At 52.0% G+C, this 16202-nt stretch overlaps 4 protein-coding genes across 4 annotated transcripts; 3 read left to right on the top strand and 1 right to left on the bottom strand.

The window, feature by feature from the left end:
- Positions 1–1159: 1159 nt before the first annotated feature.
- On the top strand, positions 1160–2763 carry NEUTE1DRAFT_62757 (uncharacterized protein; the record flags this gene model as incomplete). The annotated part of the gene is made up of 2 exons (XM_009852466.1): positions 1160–1409; positions 1465–2763. The coding sequence occupies 2 exons, from the start codon at positions 1160–1162 to the stop codon at positions 2412–2414; spliced, it is 1200 nt and encodes a 399-aa protein (XP_009850768.1).
- Positions 2764–2786: 23 nt separating this feature from the next.
- NEUTE1DRAFT_122052 (uncharacterized protein) lies at positions 2787–5571 on the bottom strand (the record flags this gene model as incomplete). Its single annotated transcript, XM_009852465.1, has 2 exons — positions 2787–4700; positions 4770–5571. The coding sequence occupies 2 exons, from the start codon at positions 5569–5571 to the stop codon at positions 2932–2934; spliced, it is 2571 nt and encodes an 856-aa protein (XP_009850767.1).
- An 867-nt stretch (positions 5572–6438) lies between these two features.
- On the top strand, positions 6439–8214 carry NEUTE1DRAFT_81432 (uncharacterized protein; the record flags this gene model as incomplete). Its single annotated transcript, XM_009852464.1, has 1 exon — positions 6439–8214. One exon carries the CDS (start codon positions 6439–6441, stop codon positions 8212–8214), a length of 1776 nt encoding a protein of 591 aa, XP_009850766.1.
- Positions 8215–8955: 741 nt separating this feature from the next.
- Positions 8956–10663, top strand: NEUTE1DRAFT_81429 (uncharacterized protein; the record flags this gene model as incomplete). The annotated part of the gene is made up of 4 exons (XM_009852463.1): positions 8956–8991; positions 9390–10124; positions 10260–10369; positions 10460–10663. 4 exons carry the CDS (start codon positions 8956–8958, stop codon positions 10602–10604), a joined length of 1026 nt encoding a protein of 341 aa, XP_009850765.1.
- Between the last annotated feature and the right edge of the window lie 5539 nt (positions 10664–16202).

Genomic DNA, 16202 nt, shown 5'->3' with positions numbered 1-16202 from the left:
TAATACATCGATGAAGTGCAAGCCTCAACAGTCCGTCCTCCTTCGTTCTACACTACACAGTACCATAGGTAGTCCAGCTGCCGAGATGCAACCTCCATATTGTCTAGTACGAGTACCAGGCAACTTCCATTTGCTCGTTTGAAGGTAGGCAATGTATGATTTCTTTCAACATCCTTGACTCGAGAAGCAGCAGCTTGGTCATCCATCTGATCTTGGAGACCTCAAACGCCGTGCTGCAGTTCTGTCAGGCGTTTCATCCAGATTCCCCCTTGATCTTGCCTAGACTGAATTATTGGCCACTATACTCCTGTCAGAGGCCTACCGACAACTTCGTTCCGTTCGTTGTGTACACTGGAGCTACTTCGAGACTACGAGCGGTACCTCCAGAGTCGACACCAATTCCTTTAGGGAAGCTGTTCTTCGACCGTACCTTCCTTCCTTCCTTCACATTGCCGGCAACGTAATACTTCCCTTCCGTCTCACGTCACTTGCAGGTTCTTTCTCTTCTTCTCTTCCGTCAAATCAAACAGTTTGTTGTCAATGTGTTTCTATGGCGTCAATCTACTGCACTGCACCACCACTCGTTACTACAATATTTGCAAGGTTCCAGTCTCGTTGCCCTGTCACCAAGAGGTACATCCTCGAGAGAGCTGCTGCTCCAGTGTCGGCTCTACGCGCATTCTGCACTCGCTCCGGCTCCAAGACGTCCTCGGGAAACGGCTCGTCACATATTACTCCCAGATTCCGTCACCAACCATCTCCTTGCAGGCCCCGCGTCGACAAACGACTGGCGACATTCACGCGTACAAGGCTGCGCTGTGCGGTCGACTCTGTCCAGTCAACCACAGTGAAAAGCGTCTTAGTGGTCGTCTCAGTGGTCTGTAGGCCTGCCTGCCCGCCTGGCTCCAGTCACGGTAAAGCCCGTCTACCCCACTCTCGCTGCCCGTGTGCCCGTGTAACTCTACCACTGAGGTAGCCCTTCAGTCAAAGCCCTTCATCCGGTTCTCAGGCTTATCAGATATAAAGCACCATGTCCGACTCCAACCTTGAGTCTAAGAAACGAAAGCATCATTCAACTTTTTTTGCTCCCCACGCCCAAGAACCACCAAAACGCAGCAAGCAAGGACCTAACGGGGCAACAACAACCTCGTTCACATCCATGGAAGTCGACAAGGCCAAGCACCACCCCAATGCTGTCCCCAATGCTGTCCCCGTCGGAGCCGCCATCTTCGATGAACCCGTCTCATACCTGGACCTCAAGGCCTGGATCGCCGAACAAGAAGCCTTACCCCAGCCAGAGCCACTCACTGATATCCAGAAGAGAGCCATTCTGGACCTGAAGAATTCCATTGTCAAGACGAAGCATAATTTTGGCCTTAACGAAGCTGACTGGATCTCTTTACTTATGAGTAAGTCTGTACATCCGTGTCTACGCAGGCTCCTACTCATAAATACGCTACACAGGATACCAGCAGGCCCATCAAGCGGAACAATGTGTGATCGAATATAATGACAGCCACCAAAATCCGGTTGGCAAGGTTGGGTTCATGTGCTTTGTCTCCCTTCAAGTCACCAAGGACTGGGAGCCGATCCTCTTCCCCAGCGAAGAGAATGGTCTATTGCAGGACGAGATTACCGGAGCACCTTATGTCCCGCAATTTACCAAGAAAAAGGACGCAAAACGGTACGCAGCCAAGTGTGCTATCGAGTGGCTTATGTATCAAAGGTACATGCCCTCAGATTGCAAAAATGTGACTTTCGGCAGTTTCAAGGCAACGCCCAAACCTGCCAATCCCCAAATCGGGCAGGCGAAGAAAACACCTCAAGTTGCGGTTGTGCACCCTTCGATCATTACTCCCCAGCGGACCCCTACGGCACCGGTCGAAAGCAACGGATTCGCTAATGATAATGGCACCGTGTCTGCGCCCATCTCCATCCCCGCCACGCCATCGCCTCCCGCGACCGGGGAATTGGAATCAAACAACGGTAGCAACGGTGCCTCTCTGGATCCAAATGCCGTGAGTAACACCGAGAAGTCATTGGCACCCTATCTTGCCAAACCTCCTCCGGCTGCCACGCCTATTCGTAGGAAAGCCACCGATAATCTTCTTGATATTGACGTCCATGACGATAGTATCTCGGTCCATCAACGAATAGCTGAGATGTGCAGGAGATTGGGGATGCCAATGCCACAAATCAAAGTCGAACTGATTCCTGATACTCAGAACATGTATCGCGGCTGGGCCAGCTTTCCGATCGAGGCGGGGCTGGTACCGGAGCATGTCGGGCGAGTGAAAAGCGGTTTATTGATGAAGCGCACCAAGGAGATGGTGGGTGAGCAAGTTCTGGAATTTCTGTTCCAGCTTGAGCAGAAACGGCTTGCGGAGGCGGACCTTGTTTGGGCGGATGTATGAGGCTGCGCAGGGAGTGAATCTATGGTATCAGGCAGTGATGGGGTCGGTGATGTTTACCTCCGCTGGTATTTGGTTGCCTATCTCGAGTGATGGGAGGAACGTGGCGCAAGCGTCTGTCCACGCCACGATCTCGTATCGATGATGGTCTCTGATCTTTGAATCTCGGAGCAGTTTTGGAGTTGTTAAGTCTACCCATAGGAGGGATGATGTTGATATCGTTCACGGTACAGCGACCATCTCCCAAGTTTACTGTGGAAATCTCGCCTCGAACCTAAGGGAAGGTAAAACCGAGCAGGGAAGTAACTGTAACACCATGATCAGCGAAATATATTTTCAGTCATGACCGTCAAAACTCAAAATCAGCACCGAATAGGACGGACACGGGCAGCCATGCCTTCTCCACGTTGATTAACAAAACCAAGGCAATTCTGAAGCATCACCGAGATCAAACGCCTTGCCAATAAGATCTCAACCACCAGCATTGAGTATAAGTAAAGCTCACACATCGTATCCCGCATCACCTCTCTTCCTCCACTCCCTCCTCTCCTTTCGCCCCATCACCCTCCTTCCCACCATCCTTCTCCTGCTGCCTCTCTTTACTCCTCGAGATAACCTCCAACCCAAAAATCCCATCTCCCAACGGCCCCATTGCGAGTCCCGATTTCTTTCCCCCCCCTCCTCCTCCTCCCGCAGCCTGGCCCTCACCATCCTCATCATCATCGCCAAAAAGAAACGCATTACGTTCCCTTGAGGCGTTACTCATGCGACTACTCTTTCCGAGACTTTTCTTCCTTGGCTTAGTTTTAGCTCCTCCTCCCGTCCCAGTGATGGGGTGGCTAGAGGTGTGAGAACTAAATGGTCGACCACGACCACCTAATTCTGGAAAAGCGGTGGTGGGCGAGCGGGGTGGGGGGAAGGTATTCTTGGTATAGTGTTGCTGTGTTGACGAAGAGTTAGGGGCGGAGAAAGAAGGAGAGTCGGGTTCGAGCATCCAGGCGAAGGAGGATTGGGCTATGGTTGAGCGGGTGGGAAGGGGTTCAGGGCGGTGAGGCGGTTGTTCCTGTTGTTCTTGTTGTTCTTGTTGCTGTTGTTGTTCTCGGGTTTCTGATTGCAAGGGTGAGGAAGAGGAAACGGGGTCTGGGTGGGTTGGTGGTGATGATAGTGTTGGCTCGATGGGGTTGGCTGAGGGCGGTGATGCTGGTGGCTTGTGGATGCCGGCGGGAGATGAAGAGGGGTCGTTGCCATTGCTGGTTCTGCGCTTGCTTATGGTGTTTTCCGGCGTCGTCATTTCCGTTGGGGTTTTGGGCGGTTCATCCGCTTCCACCGTTGATTCTGGTGCAGGTGCAGGTGCAGGGGGGAGGGTATTGATAGTCGATGCTTGTGATATGCTAACTTCGGCTTCCGCTTCCTCTTCCACGATCGACGAAGTCATCACCACCGGCGTTATATCCAAGGCGACCGTCGGTGACCTTGAATCGGTATTACCCCTGTGGCGGGAAGGCGACAGGCTGAGGGCGTTGAAGGCCGGAGCAGAGGGAGTCGGGGACGACGGTGCTTGTGGTTCACGCTCAGGAGCGGACTCCTCCAAATCATCAAGTATCAATGATGAGTCCTCCAGGCACGCCTTGACAAACTGGACCTTTGCCGCGGCAATCTCCACGGCTTCTACGTACTTTTCCTTGTCGGTTGTTTCCCCTAATCCCGAAGCGGCGAGCTGTTTGAGGCTGGTGACTGATTCGTCCAACATGGTCGCTAGCTGTCTGTTCCTCTTCTGCATACTTGTGACCGTATGTTGCGGTGGTTGGTAGAGATATCCGTCGCGCAAAGGGCTGCGGGGGGCTGTACTCCTACTAGATGAGCGAGCTTCCTGAAGACCCTTTTTGATCTCGCCCATGGCGTCTCTTACGGCTCGGTTGATGCCCAGTTTCTCTCCGCGTTCAATCATGTTCTTAGCAGCGCCGGAGAGCAAGGCTTCAACGCCTCCGGGTTGTTGTAGGGAGGACAACGGTGACCTGGCTCCTAGAGTCCGCTGACGCAAGCTGCCAAAGCCATGTTTGGAGGGCGAGGCTGGCGGTTGGGGACCTGGGCTAGTGACTGAAGGAGCGGCTGATGAGAGCAGCGGGTGCTTTCCGGTGTGTTTGAAGATGACGGTGGCGCCACCAGTGGGGTTAGGATGGTCTCGTAGGTAGAGGGCGTCATCGACAAAGGTGTGAGGGCCTTGAGAGTCTGGAGGGACTGGGTAGCGGAGGAGGAGTTGCAGAGCCATGGCGTAGTCGCATTCGAGTACTGTTTTCGCGTCTTGGTGTCAGTTGCTCGGTTTCGCTCGGAAAGTGCCAAAGAAGAGAGTGTTCTCACATGTCCATCGGATTCTCAGTAGCATGGCTACACATACTAGATCTATCAGATCCAAGTTTGGGTCGAGAGCAAAAATCGTATCCCATAATACAAGCAACTGTTCGAAAGGGAACTCTCTACCAAACAAAAGGCGGATCCAGCGGATGAGGAATATCTGAGGAAGGATTTCAATCTCCTTGAGATGGCTTGCAAGTTCAGGATCGACCTGCATGAGCAACTCGTCGTGAATGTGCCTACTTTTCTCGACAATGGTGTTTTGCTCGCCATTTGCATCACTACCGACTTCGTAAAAGGCGCTTGCGCGTGCCATGAGCATGGAGAAAATAGTGTAAGCGTCATGTTCAACGTATGCCGAGTCCAACATGTCAAGCATAAACGGGCCAACCTCTTGTTCGGCTGCCACAGTCTTTCGGTCCAGAGCGTCCTGGATGAGGACATGAACGATGGGGGCAAGCAGTTCGTGCATCCCCTGCCGGTAGCCTCCCACACCAGGATTGAGTTTGCAGTAGAGGAACAGAATATCCAGGATCATGGCCTGGACAGAGTCTTGGTGATAAAGGGGGTCATCCGGCAGCCGTTGGACATCCTGCAGGATTTCCGACCGGATGAGCTCATCTTTGCGCACCAGTTCCCAGGGCGAGTCGGCGTCGTCTGCCAGAGGATCAACAGGTAGCTTGGCCAGCAGTTCGGGGTGCTTGATAAAGCGAAGATGCTTCTCATGGATGGATGCATAGGAACTGCGACATCCGCTCAAGATGTCGACCCACTTTTCAGTTGGTGAGTCTCGGAATACAAGAAGCATCTTCCAGCAAACGGAGCGACAACCTGCCAGGCATGGACTGTCTTGGGGATGGTGCTTAATGGCCTGCTGGAGATCTGCAAAGCTCGAGGGTTTTGAGCTATATCGCATCGTCTCTTCCCATCTTGACCTGTGGGCAGGGTCAGCATGTGGCTGTTATGGTATTTTGAGGAGTGGCCATAACGTACTTTGCTTCGGATAATGGTTTCATGACTTGGATGAATGATGTGACGTCGAAGATGATACAGTCCCAGTAATCCCCTACTTTATCAGGTAGTCACTTTCACTTCAGGGCGATTGACGCTATCAAGGAGTTGTTGGTTGTAAACAAATAGAAAGCTGATCAAGGTTGGAAACAGTAGGTAGTGTATATGTATCTCTACTGTGTATGGGCACAGACGACGCCATCAACGATGTTGAAATGTGTTGTAGAAAGATGCCGAGATGACGGGAATCCTGAATGTTCCCGTTGTCAGTAAACCTGACTTTGAGGTTAGAAGAGCCTGGGTGATACCTACCTACCGACCTACTGATGCGTGATGGTTACAGTTCATGGCTGCCAAGACTTCTTCAGCGCTCTGAGAGTGCGAGTGCGCTGAACTCATGGTGGGGCACCTCGGCCAGTCAGGTCAGGTCAGGGGTCGGAGTGTGTGGTGGGGCCGGACTTGTCCGCTATTCCCCTTCAGCGTTGACGACCAAGGTCGCGTAGGTCTCGAACCTCGTCCGGCAGGCATCCCCGCCCATTCATTTCATCATCACTCCCAACATATCACGACGAAAGGCATTTGGGGTGCCTCTACAGTCTCGCCTTCAGATACAAACGCCAACGACGCCTCGTATAAGACGGTCAACTCCTGGAGCACACTCATCATGTCAGCCGATCTCTTTGCGGCCTTTGGGGCTTCATCTCACGATCAAGGCTCTCAGTCAAATCCGGTTAACAACAGCAGCGACCCCTTTTCTTTCTTGACATCAAACAACAGCACCTCCTTACCACCGCAAAACACCCCACAACCACAACAACAACAACAACAACAACCAGCTCCTGTCTCTATACCATGGCCATCAATAACGCCTAGCCAACCCCAAACATCAAGTCTATGGGGCGATCTCGGCACGTTGGGAGGATCCCAAGGAGGGTTCCAGAGTTTCCAATCCGCATCGCCAGCTCCAGCACATCCGAAACCCGCTGCGCCGGACGTGGAGGATGAGGACGGTTGGGGAGACTTTGAAGTTGCCGCCACCCATAACACAAGTTTACAAAGCCCATCTCCTCCGGCCAGCAACGTTGGACCGCCCCAAATTGGTCGCGTCAGAAGCCCAACGCTTGATCTGGTGTCGAATAAGCTCGTCAATCTCGACTTGTCTTCAACTGGCTCTCAACCATCCGCCAACAAACCTGTACAGAAACCCGTGATTAAGCCTATCCGAAACGCTGACCCAAGCGTTTTGTTTGATGCCGATGACTTTGAGCTCCAGGAGGTAGACGGTGAGGAAGACGACGACGACGAGTTCGGTGACTTTGAAGGCACTTCAAGTCCCGCGCTCATTGTCCCAGCCGCCGGTCCCGGCACGAAAGAACCCAAGAAACAGCCCCCTGGCCTTTTCCTATCGGGTGGCAATTCCCAGACGCTGCATCCAACAGCGCCAAAGTCTCCCTTTGCATCGTCCCACGCTCGAAAACTCAGCGATGTCAAGGAGCTCAAGATCAAGACACCAGTGACCTCGGGCTTTCCTAAAGAGGTCAAGGAGCGAGAAGCGTCCCCGCTCACAGCCTGGCCGTCCGGTACTGGTGATGGTTTTGGGCATGAGTGGGATAAGTTCGCAGACCTTTCTGTCAGTCACACAAAGACACTGACAAAGGCGGCTGGTAATACCAAGACACCAGCAAAGAAACCAGAGCTAGAATCTTCTTTTGACTCAGATTGGAAGGACTGGGAGGAAACAGAGACAGTCCAACCACAGGCTGTTGGGATTGCTTCCCAACCCACCAACTCTGACAAACGTCCTCCGCCTACGAACGTGCCTCCGCCATCTATCTTGCTCTCCATACTGCCCCAGCTCCTCGATCTTTCCAAAACAACTCTGCTCAAGATCAAGGGTTTGCCTGCGGCCAAGCAGCATGCTGTTGCTTCCGACCCTGCCACAATGATATTCCTGCGCGGTTATCTGGCCTTGGCTACTGTGACGGGCAGGATCATCGCTGGCCGAAAGCAAAGGTGGCAACGCGATAAGTTTCTTATGCAGGGCATGTCCATCTCAGCCGCAGGAGGCATGAGAGGAATGAAGCTTGCCACTGTTGACAAATCTCAGTCTGCTAGAGATGATCACAGTGCTGTGGCGGTTCTGGATGTCTGGGCCCAGCAAGAGGGAAGTCTGCGCTCTACAGTTACGGCAGCTAATGCCGCCTCGGATGCCAAACTCAGGGTCCCTCAGCTCAAGCTCGCTCTCCCGGTCCATGTAGCCAAGAACGTACCCACGGCACCGAAACCCTGTGTGATATGCGGCCTCAAAAGGGATGAACGAGTTACTGGAGTTGACTTTGATGTCGAGGATAGTTTCGGTGAGTGGTGGGTCGACTTCTGGGGACATAGGGCATGCAAGAACTTCTGGGTAGAGCACGAAGCCAAGTTGAGACAGCGATGATTATCAAGCAGCAGCAACAACAACAACAACAACAACCCAACTCTACTCGCTTGCCGCCAAACATCAACACCATGAACCATATGCGGGTATCCGGGCCGAGTAACTATCAGGCGGCCAGTATGCGTACTTAGGACTTACACGTGGACGCTCATGTGAAGAGAGTGCCAACGAGCGACGAGTGTGTAGGCTAAGCCGTACTGTATCCAGCTCGACTGGGGCCAAACTCCCACATCAGCCCCGCTCCTTTTGGTGATCGAGTGAATGTACAAGTTCAATCTCATCCTTGGATTTTACATGACACGCACTCCCTGGCCTCGTCCTATCTGTCTGCTCGCCTACCACAATAGCGACGTGTCACATGTGGGGGAAGTGCTAGCGTCTTAGCGAGCCTAGCTAAACACTAACGGGTTACGTCATACTTGGCACGCGAATGCGTTAAGACGCGGATTAGACCGTTATTAGCCTCCTCGGGGAGGCATTCGCCCGATCGGTTTCGGTCCGGGTCAGGACCCGGGAATTTGACGCCCGAATCCGCCAGCTCTAGACCTCGGCGCCCCATCCGTTTGACAACACGAACAACAACGCCACCACTACCACCTCCACCTCCACCACCACCACCAACAATAACAACATCCGCTTGGGCATCAACAGACAGACAGCACGTCAGAAACAGACACCAAGCCGAACACATCTTCCCATTACGAGAATTGTGACATCTCTCACCTTGCTCACACAGAAACCATGACATTGGAGGTTATCTTCGTGACACGCCACGGTGTAAGTGTACACTGACATCACCTTCCCTTTCCCCGTCCCTTTTTTAATTTCTTTCCTTTCTTATTCCCTAATTTCAAGCCGCTCCGTCTTCCCCGTCCGCGGTGACACTTTAGCACGTTACTTGCCATATCCTTGGTCTCGGCGTCGCAACTTGACATCAGTCTCTCCACGCAGAGGAAAATGGGCGTCCTCACGGCCACTAGGGAGATCACTCACCGCTGTGCCAGTGTCCACTCTGGTGCAAACTGTTATCAAAGCACGGGATAGCCCATATTGTTGTGATATGGAGAACAAGCTTTCCCATGGCAGACCTCCGGCGACCTGCCAGAGCGCCGACTTGGGACTGCTGACCTTGATTACAGGTAGAATTGAGCTGACGCAACAGGGACGGCTCACAGTTCCGCTCCAACTGGCTGGTCGACCATACCAACGGTAGTTACTCGTCCACTCTCAGGTCCCCTACGGGTATAGCCGCAGACCCAGCCCTCACAGCCCACGGCGTAGATCAAGCCAAGGAGCTGGGCCAGCGTTTGGTTGCAGTAGACCCGCCCATAGAGCGTGTTTACTCTAGTCTGTACTATCGTTGTTTACAGACGGTAGAGCCATTCGTCCGAGCAGTATCGACCTCTCCATCATCTTTGCCAGAAGAAGCCAAAGAGGGCACTCGCCACTGCCAGCGACAGCTGCGTGTTCGAGGAGAAACAGGACTAGGCGAGTGGTACGGTTCGGCGCCCTTCGAACACCCTGTACCTGCGAGCCTTGCCACGCTCGAGTCTCATTTCCCTTGCCTGCTGGACCGTGATTATCAGCTGGCAGTAGTACCGACACGGATGGGCGAAAGTGTCGATGAACTGCATGACCGCCTGGCTGTTACCTTGGAGCGGCTAATTGCCGAGTGTGATAGGGATGGCGTTCGTGCCGTTCTTCTCTGCTCGCACGCTGCGCCCATCATCGCTCTTGGTCGTGTTCTGACTGGCAATATGCCGGAGAACATCGAGGTCGAAGACTTTCGAGCCTTTACCTGCGGCCTAAGTGTGTTTCGGCGACGAAAGGGGGCTTCGTCAAGAGCCAACGGGTCTCGCACAGCCACCAACACGGCCAGTATGACTGCGGGCGCATCTCGGACCCAGACGGTGGCAAATCGCAGCATCAGCAGCGGCGTGAACAACACCAGCAACATCCTCGGCATCACTCCTGGAATGGCAAAGCAAACCCCTAAAGCAGGTACCGGTGATCTTCAGGGTGCGGAGAGTGATCCACGGCAGCAGGGTCTTCATGCTCCCGTAGTCTGGAGGGGTGGCCGAGGCGTAAAGGGTGGTTGGGACTGTGAACTGAACAGTGACTGTTCCCATCTTTCTCAGGGAGAGGAACGAGGATGGTAAGCGAGCTTTGATTAATCTAACGCTTTGTCATTATTTCACGACCCCTGATTTGTGAGAAGAGACACAACTAACCAAGCCACGCATAGGCGCTTCGCGGGCGATGAGTCCTTTAAGGATGTCCCTAACAAGAGCATACTGGATGCTGGAATATCACTGGGCGTCGTGGTGGAGGGCAACAATGAGAGTGGCAAGTCTCACGGGAAATCTTCCACTGGAGGCTCTCGTCTCTGACCAGAGAAGATAAGGGGGCGAGACTCGCTCTCCCTTACTTTCACTACTGCATGTCAGTGAAACAGAAGCCAAAACGGCATGTACAACAGAAACTACGAGGCGTGATCCTTCATGCATAAAACACGACAGTCAGGACATGAAATGCATAAATGCAACCCAAAAAGGCCCACGATATTCGAGACCGTCATGTCGATCTCGCCGAACAGTGATGGGCACTCGGACGCTTCATCATGGTATAACCCCTTCACTGAACAAAATTCAGCATTCATCACAGACATGCTTTTGCAGAAAGGGTCTCGCGATATGTCGATTGCCACGAGAATTCCCTCGTTTCCAATGTGGTGAACGTCAGACAGCTGTTGGCGAGTAACGAGAGAAGTAACGAAATAGGACAATCTTGCAACTATTCTGACTTTCGCCGCGCCCACTCCGGCTTTTACGCCGTGCTCCACGAAGCTGATTCAGATGACAGGGTGGGGAACAGCCAGTTACACCAGATCTAGCAGGTGGTCAGTTGGGCAATTCGGGCTAGGGATTGGAATTGGTTTTGCTAATTGCTGCTGCAAGCCAGAGGGGTTCGCTCGTGGCGCCGAGACGTCTATACGGAAGGCTGACGACGTTAGAGGAGGAACAACAATGCGAACACAATAGTGTGTACGAAAAAAACCGGGTCCGAAACAGTTCTTACACTAACGCCACTTCAAGCCTTCTCATCAAACGTACCCTTTGGTTGAGTTAACCTTTTCTTTGCTTCTTCTTCTTCAGAGTTTATCGTTTCTCTTTGGTTCTTGCACCACCGCACGGGAATGTTACCCGTCATCTCTCGACCGATGACGAATTTGAGTTCTCACTCCTCCATCCCATAGGTGTCACCATCATTATCGAAAAGCGTTTCTGGAAGGCCTATCCAATCACTCCCACAATGTCCTTTCTTTTCCCTCCCACCCAAACTTTCGTCAGCTGTGCGTAATCGAGAGGCGGTCAGAGAGGCAGAGAGAAGCAGTAACCTTGCTGCATTACACTCTTCCACAGCAATGGCGTGGCAGCGCGAGATGAGAGAATAGACGGGGGAAAGATGTGTCTCGTGGTTGTAATCAGATTTCATGTTAAAGGGCGGTACGGAAAAATTGACACATCACAATGTTCCCCTCCTCCTCCTGCTCCTCTTCCATGTCGAAAACCAGGGAATCTTTTTTTAATTCCATGGCGGTTGACACACGGCCCTATCTCGCTGAGAGATATTGGCGGTGCGCAGTGGCTGCGAATAATCCCTTGCAGCCTTTTTCGACTGTTTACAGGCCCAGCAACCAAAGTAAACAAGGGGATTGACTGGAGGAAAGGAAAGCTAACCGCAAAAAGATGGAGCCGCCCAATGCTGGTATTAACCTGTACAAACAGTACAAACCTAGCTTTTCTAGTCCAGCTTTGCGAGTCCCGTGAGAGTGGACAGAGTAGATTGGCAGGATGCAATGCAAGAGTAATTGATGATCATCGAGATGAGATCCGATCTCGTCGGCTCCCTTGTCGTCACTATCAACTGGTTACTCTTCTGTGACCGCGAAGCAACGTCAAGGCCACCAAAAAAAAAAAAAAAAAAAAAAAAAAAAAAAAAAAAAAAAGAAGCACAAGCGAATGCCGAGTCGAGTTAACTCAACGAGTGCCTTCCTTTTGACAAGAGAGAACCAGGCATGGCGTTACCTATATGAGGCTATGACCGACGGGACTAGTCGACATTCCAAGAACGGTCAGGCTGGAAAGGGACTACATACCGTGCCCATTGTGTTCGGGCACCGCACCAAGCTCAAGGACCCTGGAAATGTCCTTTCCCAATTCAGTCAGACTTGACGTCTATCGGATTACGCAGTTGCAAGGTATAGTTGCGAGTGCGTTTTTCTTATTGGTTATTATATAGCCCATGATTTCTATCAAGGCCTCTACACCACAAAATGGTGGCTACACTATGGATTCTACTATCGCCGCGTATAGCCCTACGCGTACATCACACTAGCGACTGCATATCTTGAAGTTGATAGTGTATACTGACTAATGTAGTCATTTACGGCCAAGCCTCGTGACATTGACGTTGCTCTGCACATTCACACGGTATATCAAGACCGTGTTAGATGCCGGCCGCACTGAACACCGAAGAGCATGAAAACCTCATACTACTGGTGTCAAGCACGTTGTTCGGGTTCACCAAAAGTGGTGCGCACTACAACCGACTTCAAGGCATTGTGATATCTATCGTCCCGTTGTGTCAGGTCTCGTCATTCCCGTCTAACGACCAACCGCCCACGTTCCCACTCCAGTTTCCCGGGCTGTGGTAAGAACGATGCTACCCCGAATGGTAGTGTGCACTATCTATTCATTTCATCCACCACCTAGCACCCTGGACAACAGCGAGCGAGGAAGCGGATCCCCAGCATCAAAACATCATGCAGCCATGGAATTGTCGATGGAGATCCATGGTCTGGACAAGATGGGATGGATTCTCACTGCTGTCGAGAACGAGTTTGATGCAAGACAAGGGAAGAGAAGGAAATTGCCCATCCAGTAGACACACAGCTGGGTATCTACCAATCACGGGCGGTAAACCCACGTATGAGTACACGAAGGACGGAAGACATATGTAGGGCACTGCCTTTTCTTGATAACACTACTCAAAATGGCCGAAGTATCAGTCACTCCAATATTCGGGAAAGGTTACCGGATCTGCCGATATCAGATCCGCCCATCCGGTACCATAACCTCCCCCGGATATCGATCTACGACTCTAGGTTGGGTCCCAGCAAAAGTTTGGAGGCGGCGTCTTGGGGTTCATCTTCCCGCTCCCCAACGTGTGACTGTGGCTTAAGCTGAGGGGAACGCTACCTTTCTGGTAACAAGAAGCGAGTTTCATCGTTTTTGGCACTGCCTATAGACGTATTCGGCTACGAGCTGGGTGGTTTTCTATAGTGCCAGCACCACCACCTCTTTGGCTAGAACCAGTACATGTTTATTTCCTCTCTATGAACATTACCAGACTGACAACCACGAAGCAACCGCCACGGGTGTACCAGACAGCTGGGTTCGCTGCAAAGGGCTCTTCCTTGCGAGAAAGTGGATCCGGAAAGAAATCCGCGCGCTGCAGACCTGCAAGGGGATGTGCCTGTGACTTGCCAGACAACAACAACACACACACACACACAGCGGCTGGTGAAAAGCCAGACACCACGCAGCCCAACCCTCGAGGGTATGTGGAGCCAACCAACTAATGCACCGACCTGAATCTTTAGTTGAAGCTGAATCGGTTGACGGTCCAATCGCTGACATTGGTCACTATCCCCGGCTCTAATCTCTAAGAAGTGCAAAATGAGGGGGAAGTTGACGGGGTTGAGCTTCTCTGAGCGACGAGTGTTGCACAATATGGGAAATCTCTTCCGCACCACCATGGATGGGGAGAGGATGAAAATGCACCTGGAACTGAAAGTGGTATGGCTCCGATATGCCATCCAAGCAAGGGGGTGACAGAATTAAGGGTACACCCAAATTGACCAACATATGCGCATTTTACCATTTTGGACATCCATCATGAACAAAGACCCTCAATTCTTGGCCTAGAGTTGCACCTTCAAATCTCAACCAAAGTGCCTACCATAGAGTTCATTCTGTTCAGAATTAACCGGTCCTTCTTCAAGTACAACACGAGGCTTCAACTGCCATTTTATTTCCCAGAAACCCAAAGACAAAGGCGCCCTTCGCTTTGGTTACGGTTTTTGGTGATTGGTGTATCACAATTCTGTCACTCCTTCTGCCAAGGCCATGGCTACGCAGACGCAATATGCATGTGAGAAGTCAGGCAAAGTCCGATACGCACGGTGTAAAGGGGTCTGTCATAGGTACATGGTATTTCTCTTTCGCCTTTTCCCAAATCTACGTATGTACATAAATACTCACGCCCATTACTAAGAGCCATTCAACAAACGTCGCTAACCGCAAGTGGGCAGATCTGCCTTCTTCAACCACACCCAAACGTTCCCATTGGCCGAATAAACAAAGAGTTTCAGAGTTTCCACCTACATGAGGTACTTCCACCAAGTAGACCGGCGTTCGGATATCGAAAGCGAGATGCTACGCCACCACACAGTCGATCCCGGACGTTTTCTCCCTCCAACAAAAAGACAAGACTAGCCCAAGCATTATGGCACCCCGAAATCACTGCCTCTTCCAGAATGCGGTACAGTACTGCTGGACACGAGAGTCGTCTGCAACGGTGGGTTCCAGGCCTGGGTCTCCTTGGGTTACCCTTCCTTCCACTTGGCCCTCAATGCCGAGCTCAACTTCGATGACCGCTACATCACAATATCCCTCATCTGCTGCTGTCCCAATAACCATGATGACTTCAAGTTCCAGGTTTTTGGAAACAGATAGGTGCCAGCCTTTATGGATGAAGCTTGTTGGGGGGCTTCATAGTACGCCTGGGAGAAGCAAAACCAGTTCGTTCCCGCCCCGCAACTGAGTAATACCCCTTGAGCAGCCGGAGTCAACAATGCATGGTTCTCGGGCCCCCGGACGAACGTTGCTAAGTACCTCGGCGGCTGATTGGGACTAATTCGCCGCCTGCTTGTCTCAGACATTATACCGCTCATGAGAGAACTTGTCCTTCTGACGTCCTGGCTGCAATGCCCGGCCGGGGCCACCACAGTTAACAACACCAACATCCCTTACTGCCACATACCTCTACTAGTGTAGTGTACTCATCTAACTGGAAAGTGCGTGTCGTTGTCCAAATGTTGACATAACCGTCCGCCAACGGCCGCTTGGCGAATATGGGGTCCCCACGTCGACGACATGGTGTCTTCGTAGGGTGAGCATAAGTGGTAGGGCAGAACGGAGCCTGACAAGGCGATGAGGAGAGAGAGATCAATCGTAATGGCCTTACCGCTGATGGGTGACAACAACAGACACGCACGTTAGGAAAGACACTAGACAGTAAACTCATGTAGGATCTGCGTACTAGTGATCCCCACTTGTCTATCCTACCTAGACTGCTACCTCAAGTACCTGTCGCTCATTCAGTTCCTGGCCAGCTGCACTGGGATAAATAATGCATGCCGATTGATTACGGATAGGCTAGACTATCTTTGGGCTGCCGGGCTTGTCTATACTATCGTGAAACTCGCATGCTGCCAAATGCGATGGGGGAAGATCTCTATCTGCCACATCTACGGGGATGTCTGTCTTCGAGACGATGGAGGCGACCAGGTTGCAGATGTCATAGCTACTCCCCCCCCCCCCCCCCCTCTCCTGCTCCTGCTCCTCCTCCCCTTCTCCTCCAGACCCCATTCGTTATGTATATAGGGTTAAAAGGTCCCTTGATGATCTCCATCCAGGGTCTCGGATTGTCCACAAGCATCACCTGTACACTTGCTTTGTATCATCACACTGTCTGTTCTTGTCTCTCGTTTGCCTCGCTTTGGACCCCCAAAGTCGACAAAGTCTTTACATAAACCGCTCCGAATCCCACCTCGTCAAATCCACGACACTGTCACGGCATCGATTCACTTCAGTCATCATTGACAACCTCAAAGATACACTTCAGCACCACAAGTCATCACC

The sequence above is a fragment of the Neurospora tetrasperma genome, assembly GCF_000213175.1.
Source record: "Neurospora tetrasperma FGSC 2508 unplaced genomic scaffold NEUTE1scaffold_3, whole genome shotgun sequence".
NCBI lineage: Eukaryota > Fungi > Ascomycota > Sordariomycetes > Sordariales > Sordariaceae > Neurospora > Neurospora tetrasperma.
Note: the sequence above shows the minus strand (reverse complement) of the source record. Positions and strands in the feature narration are given on the sequence as shown.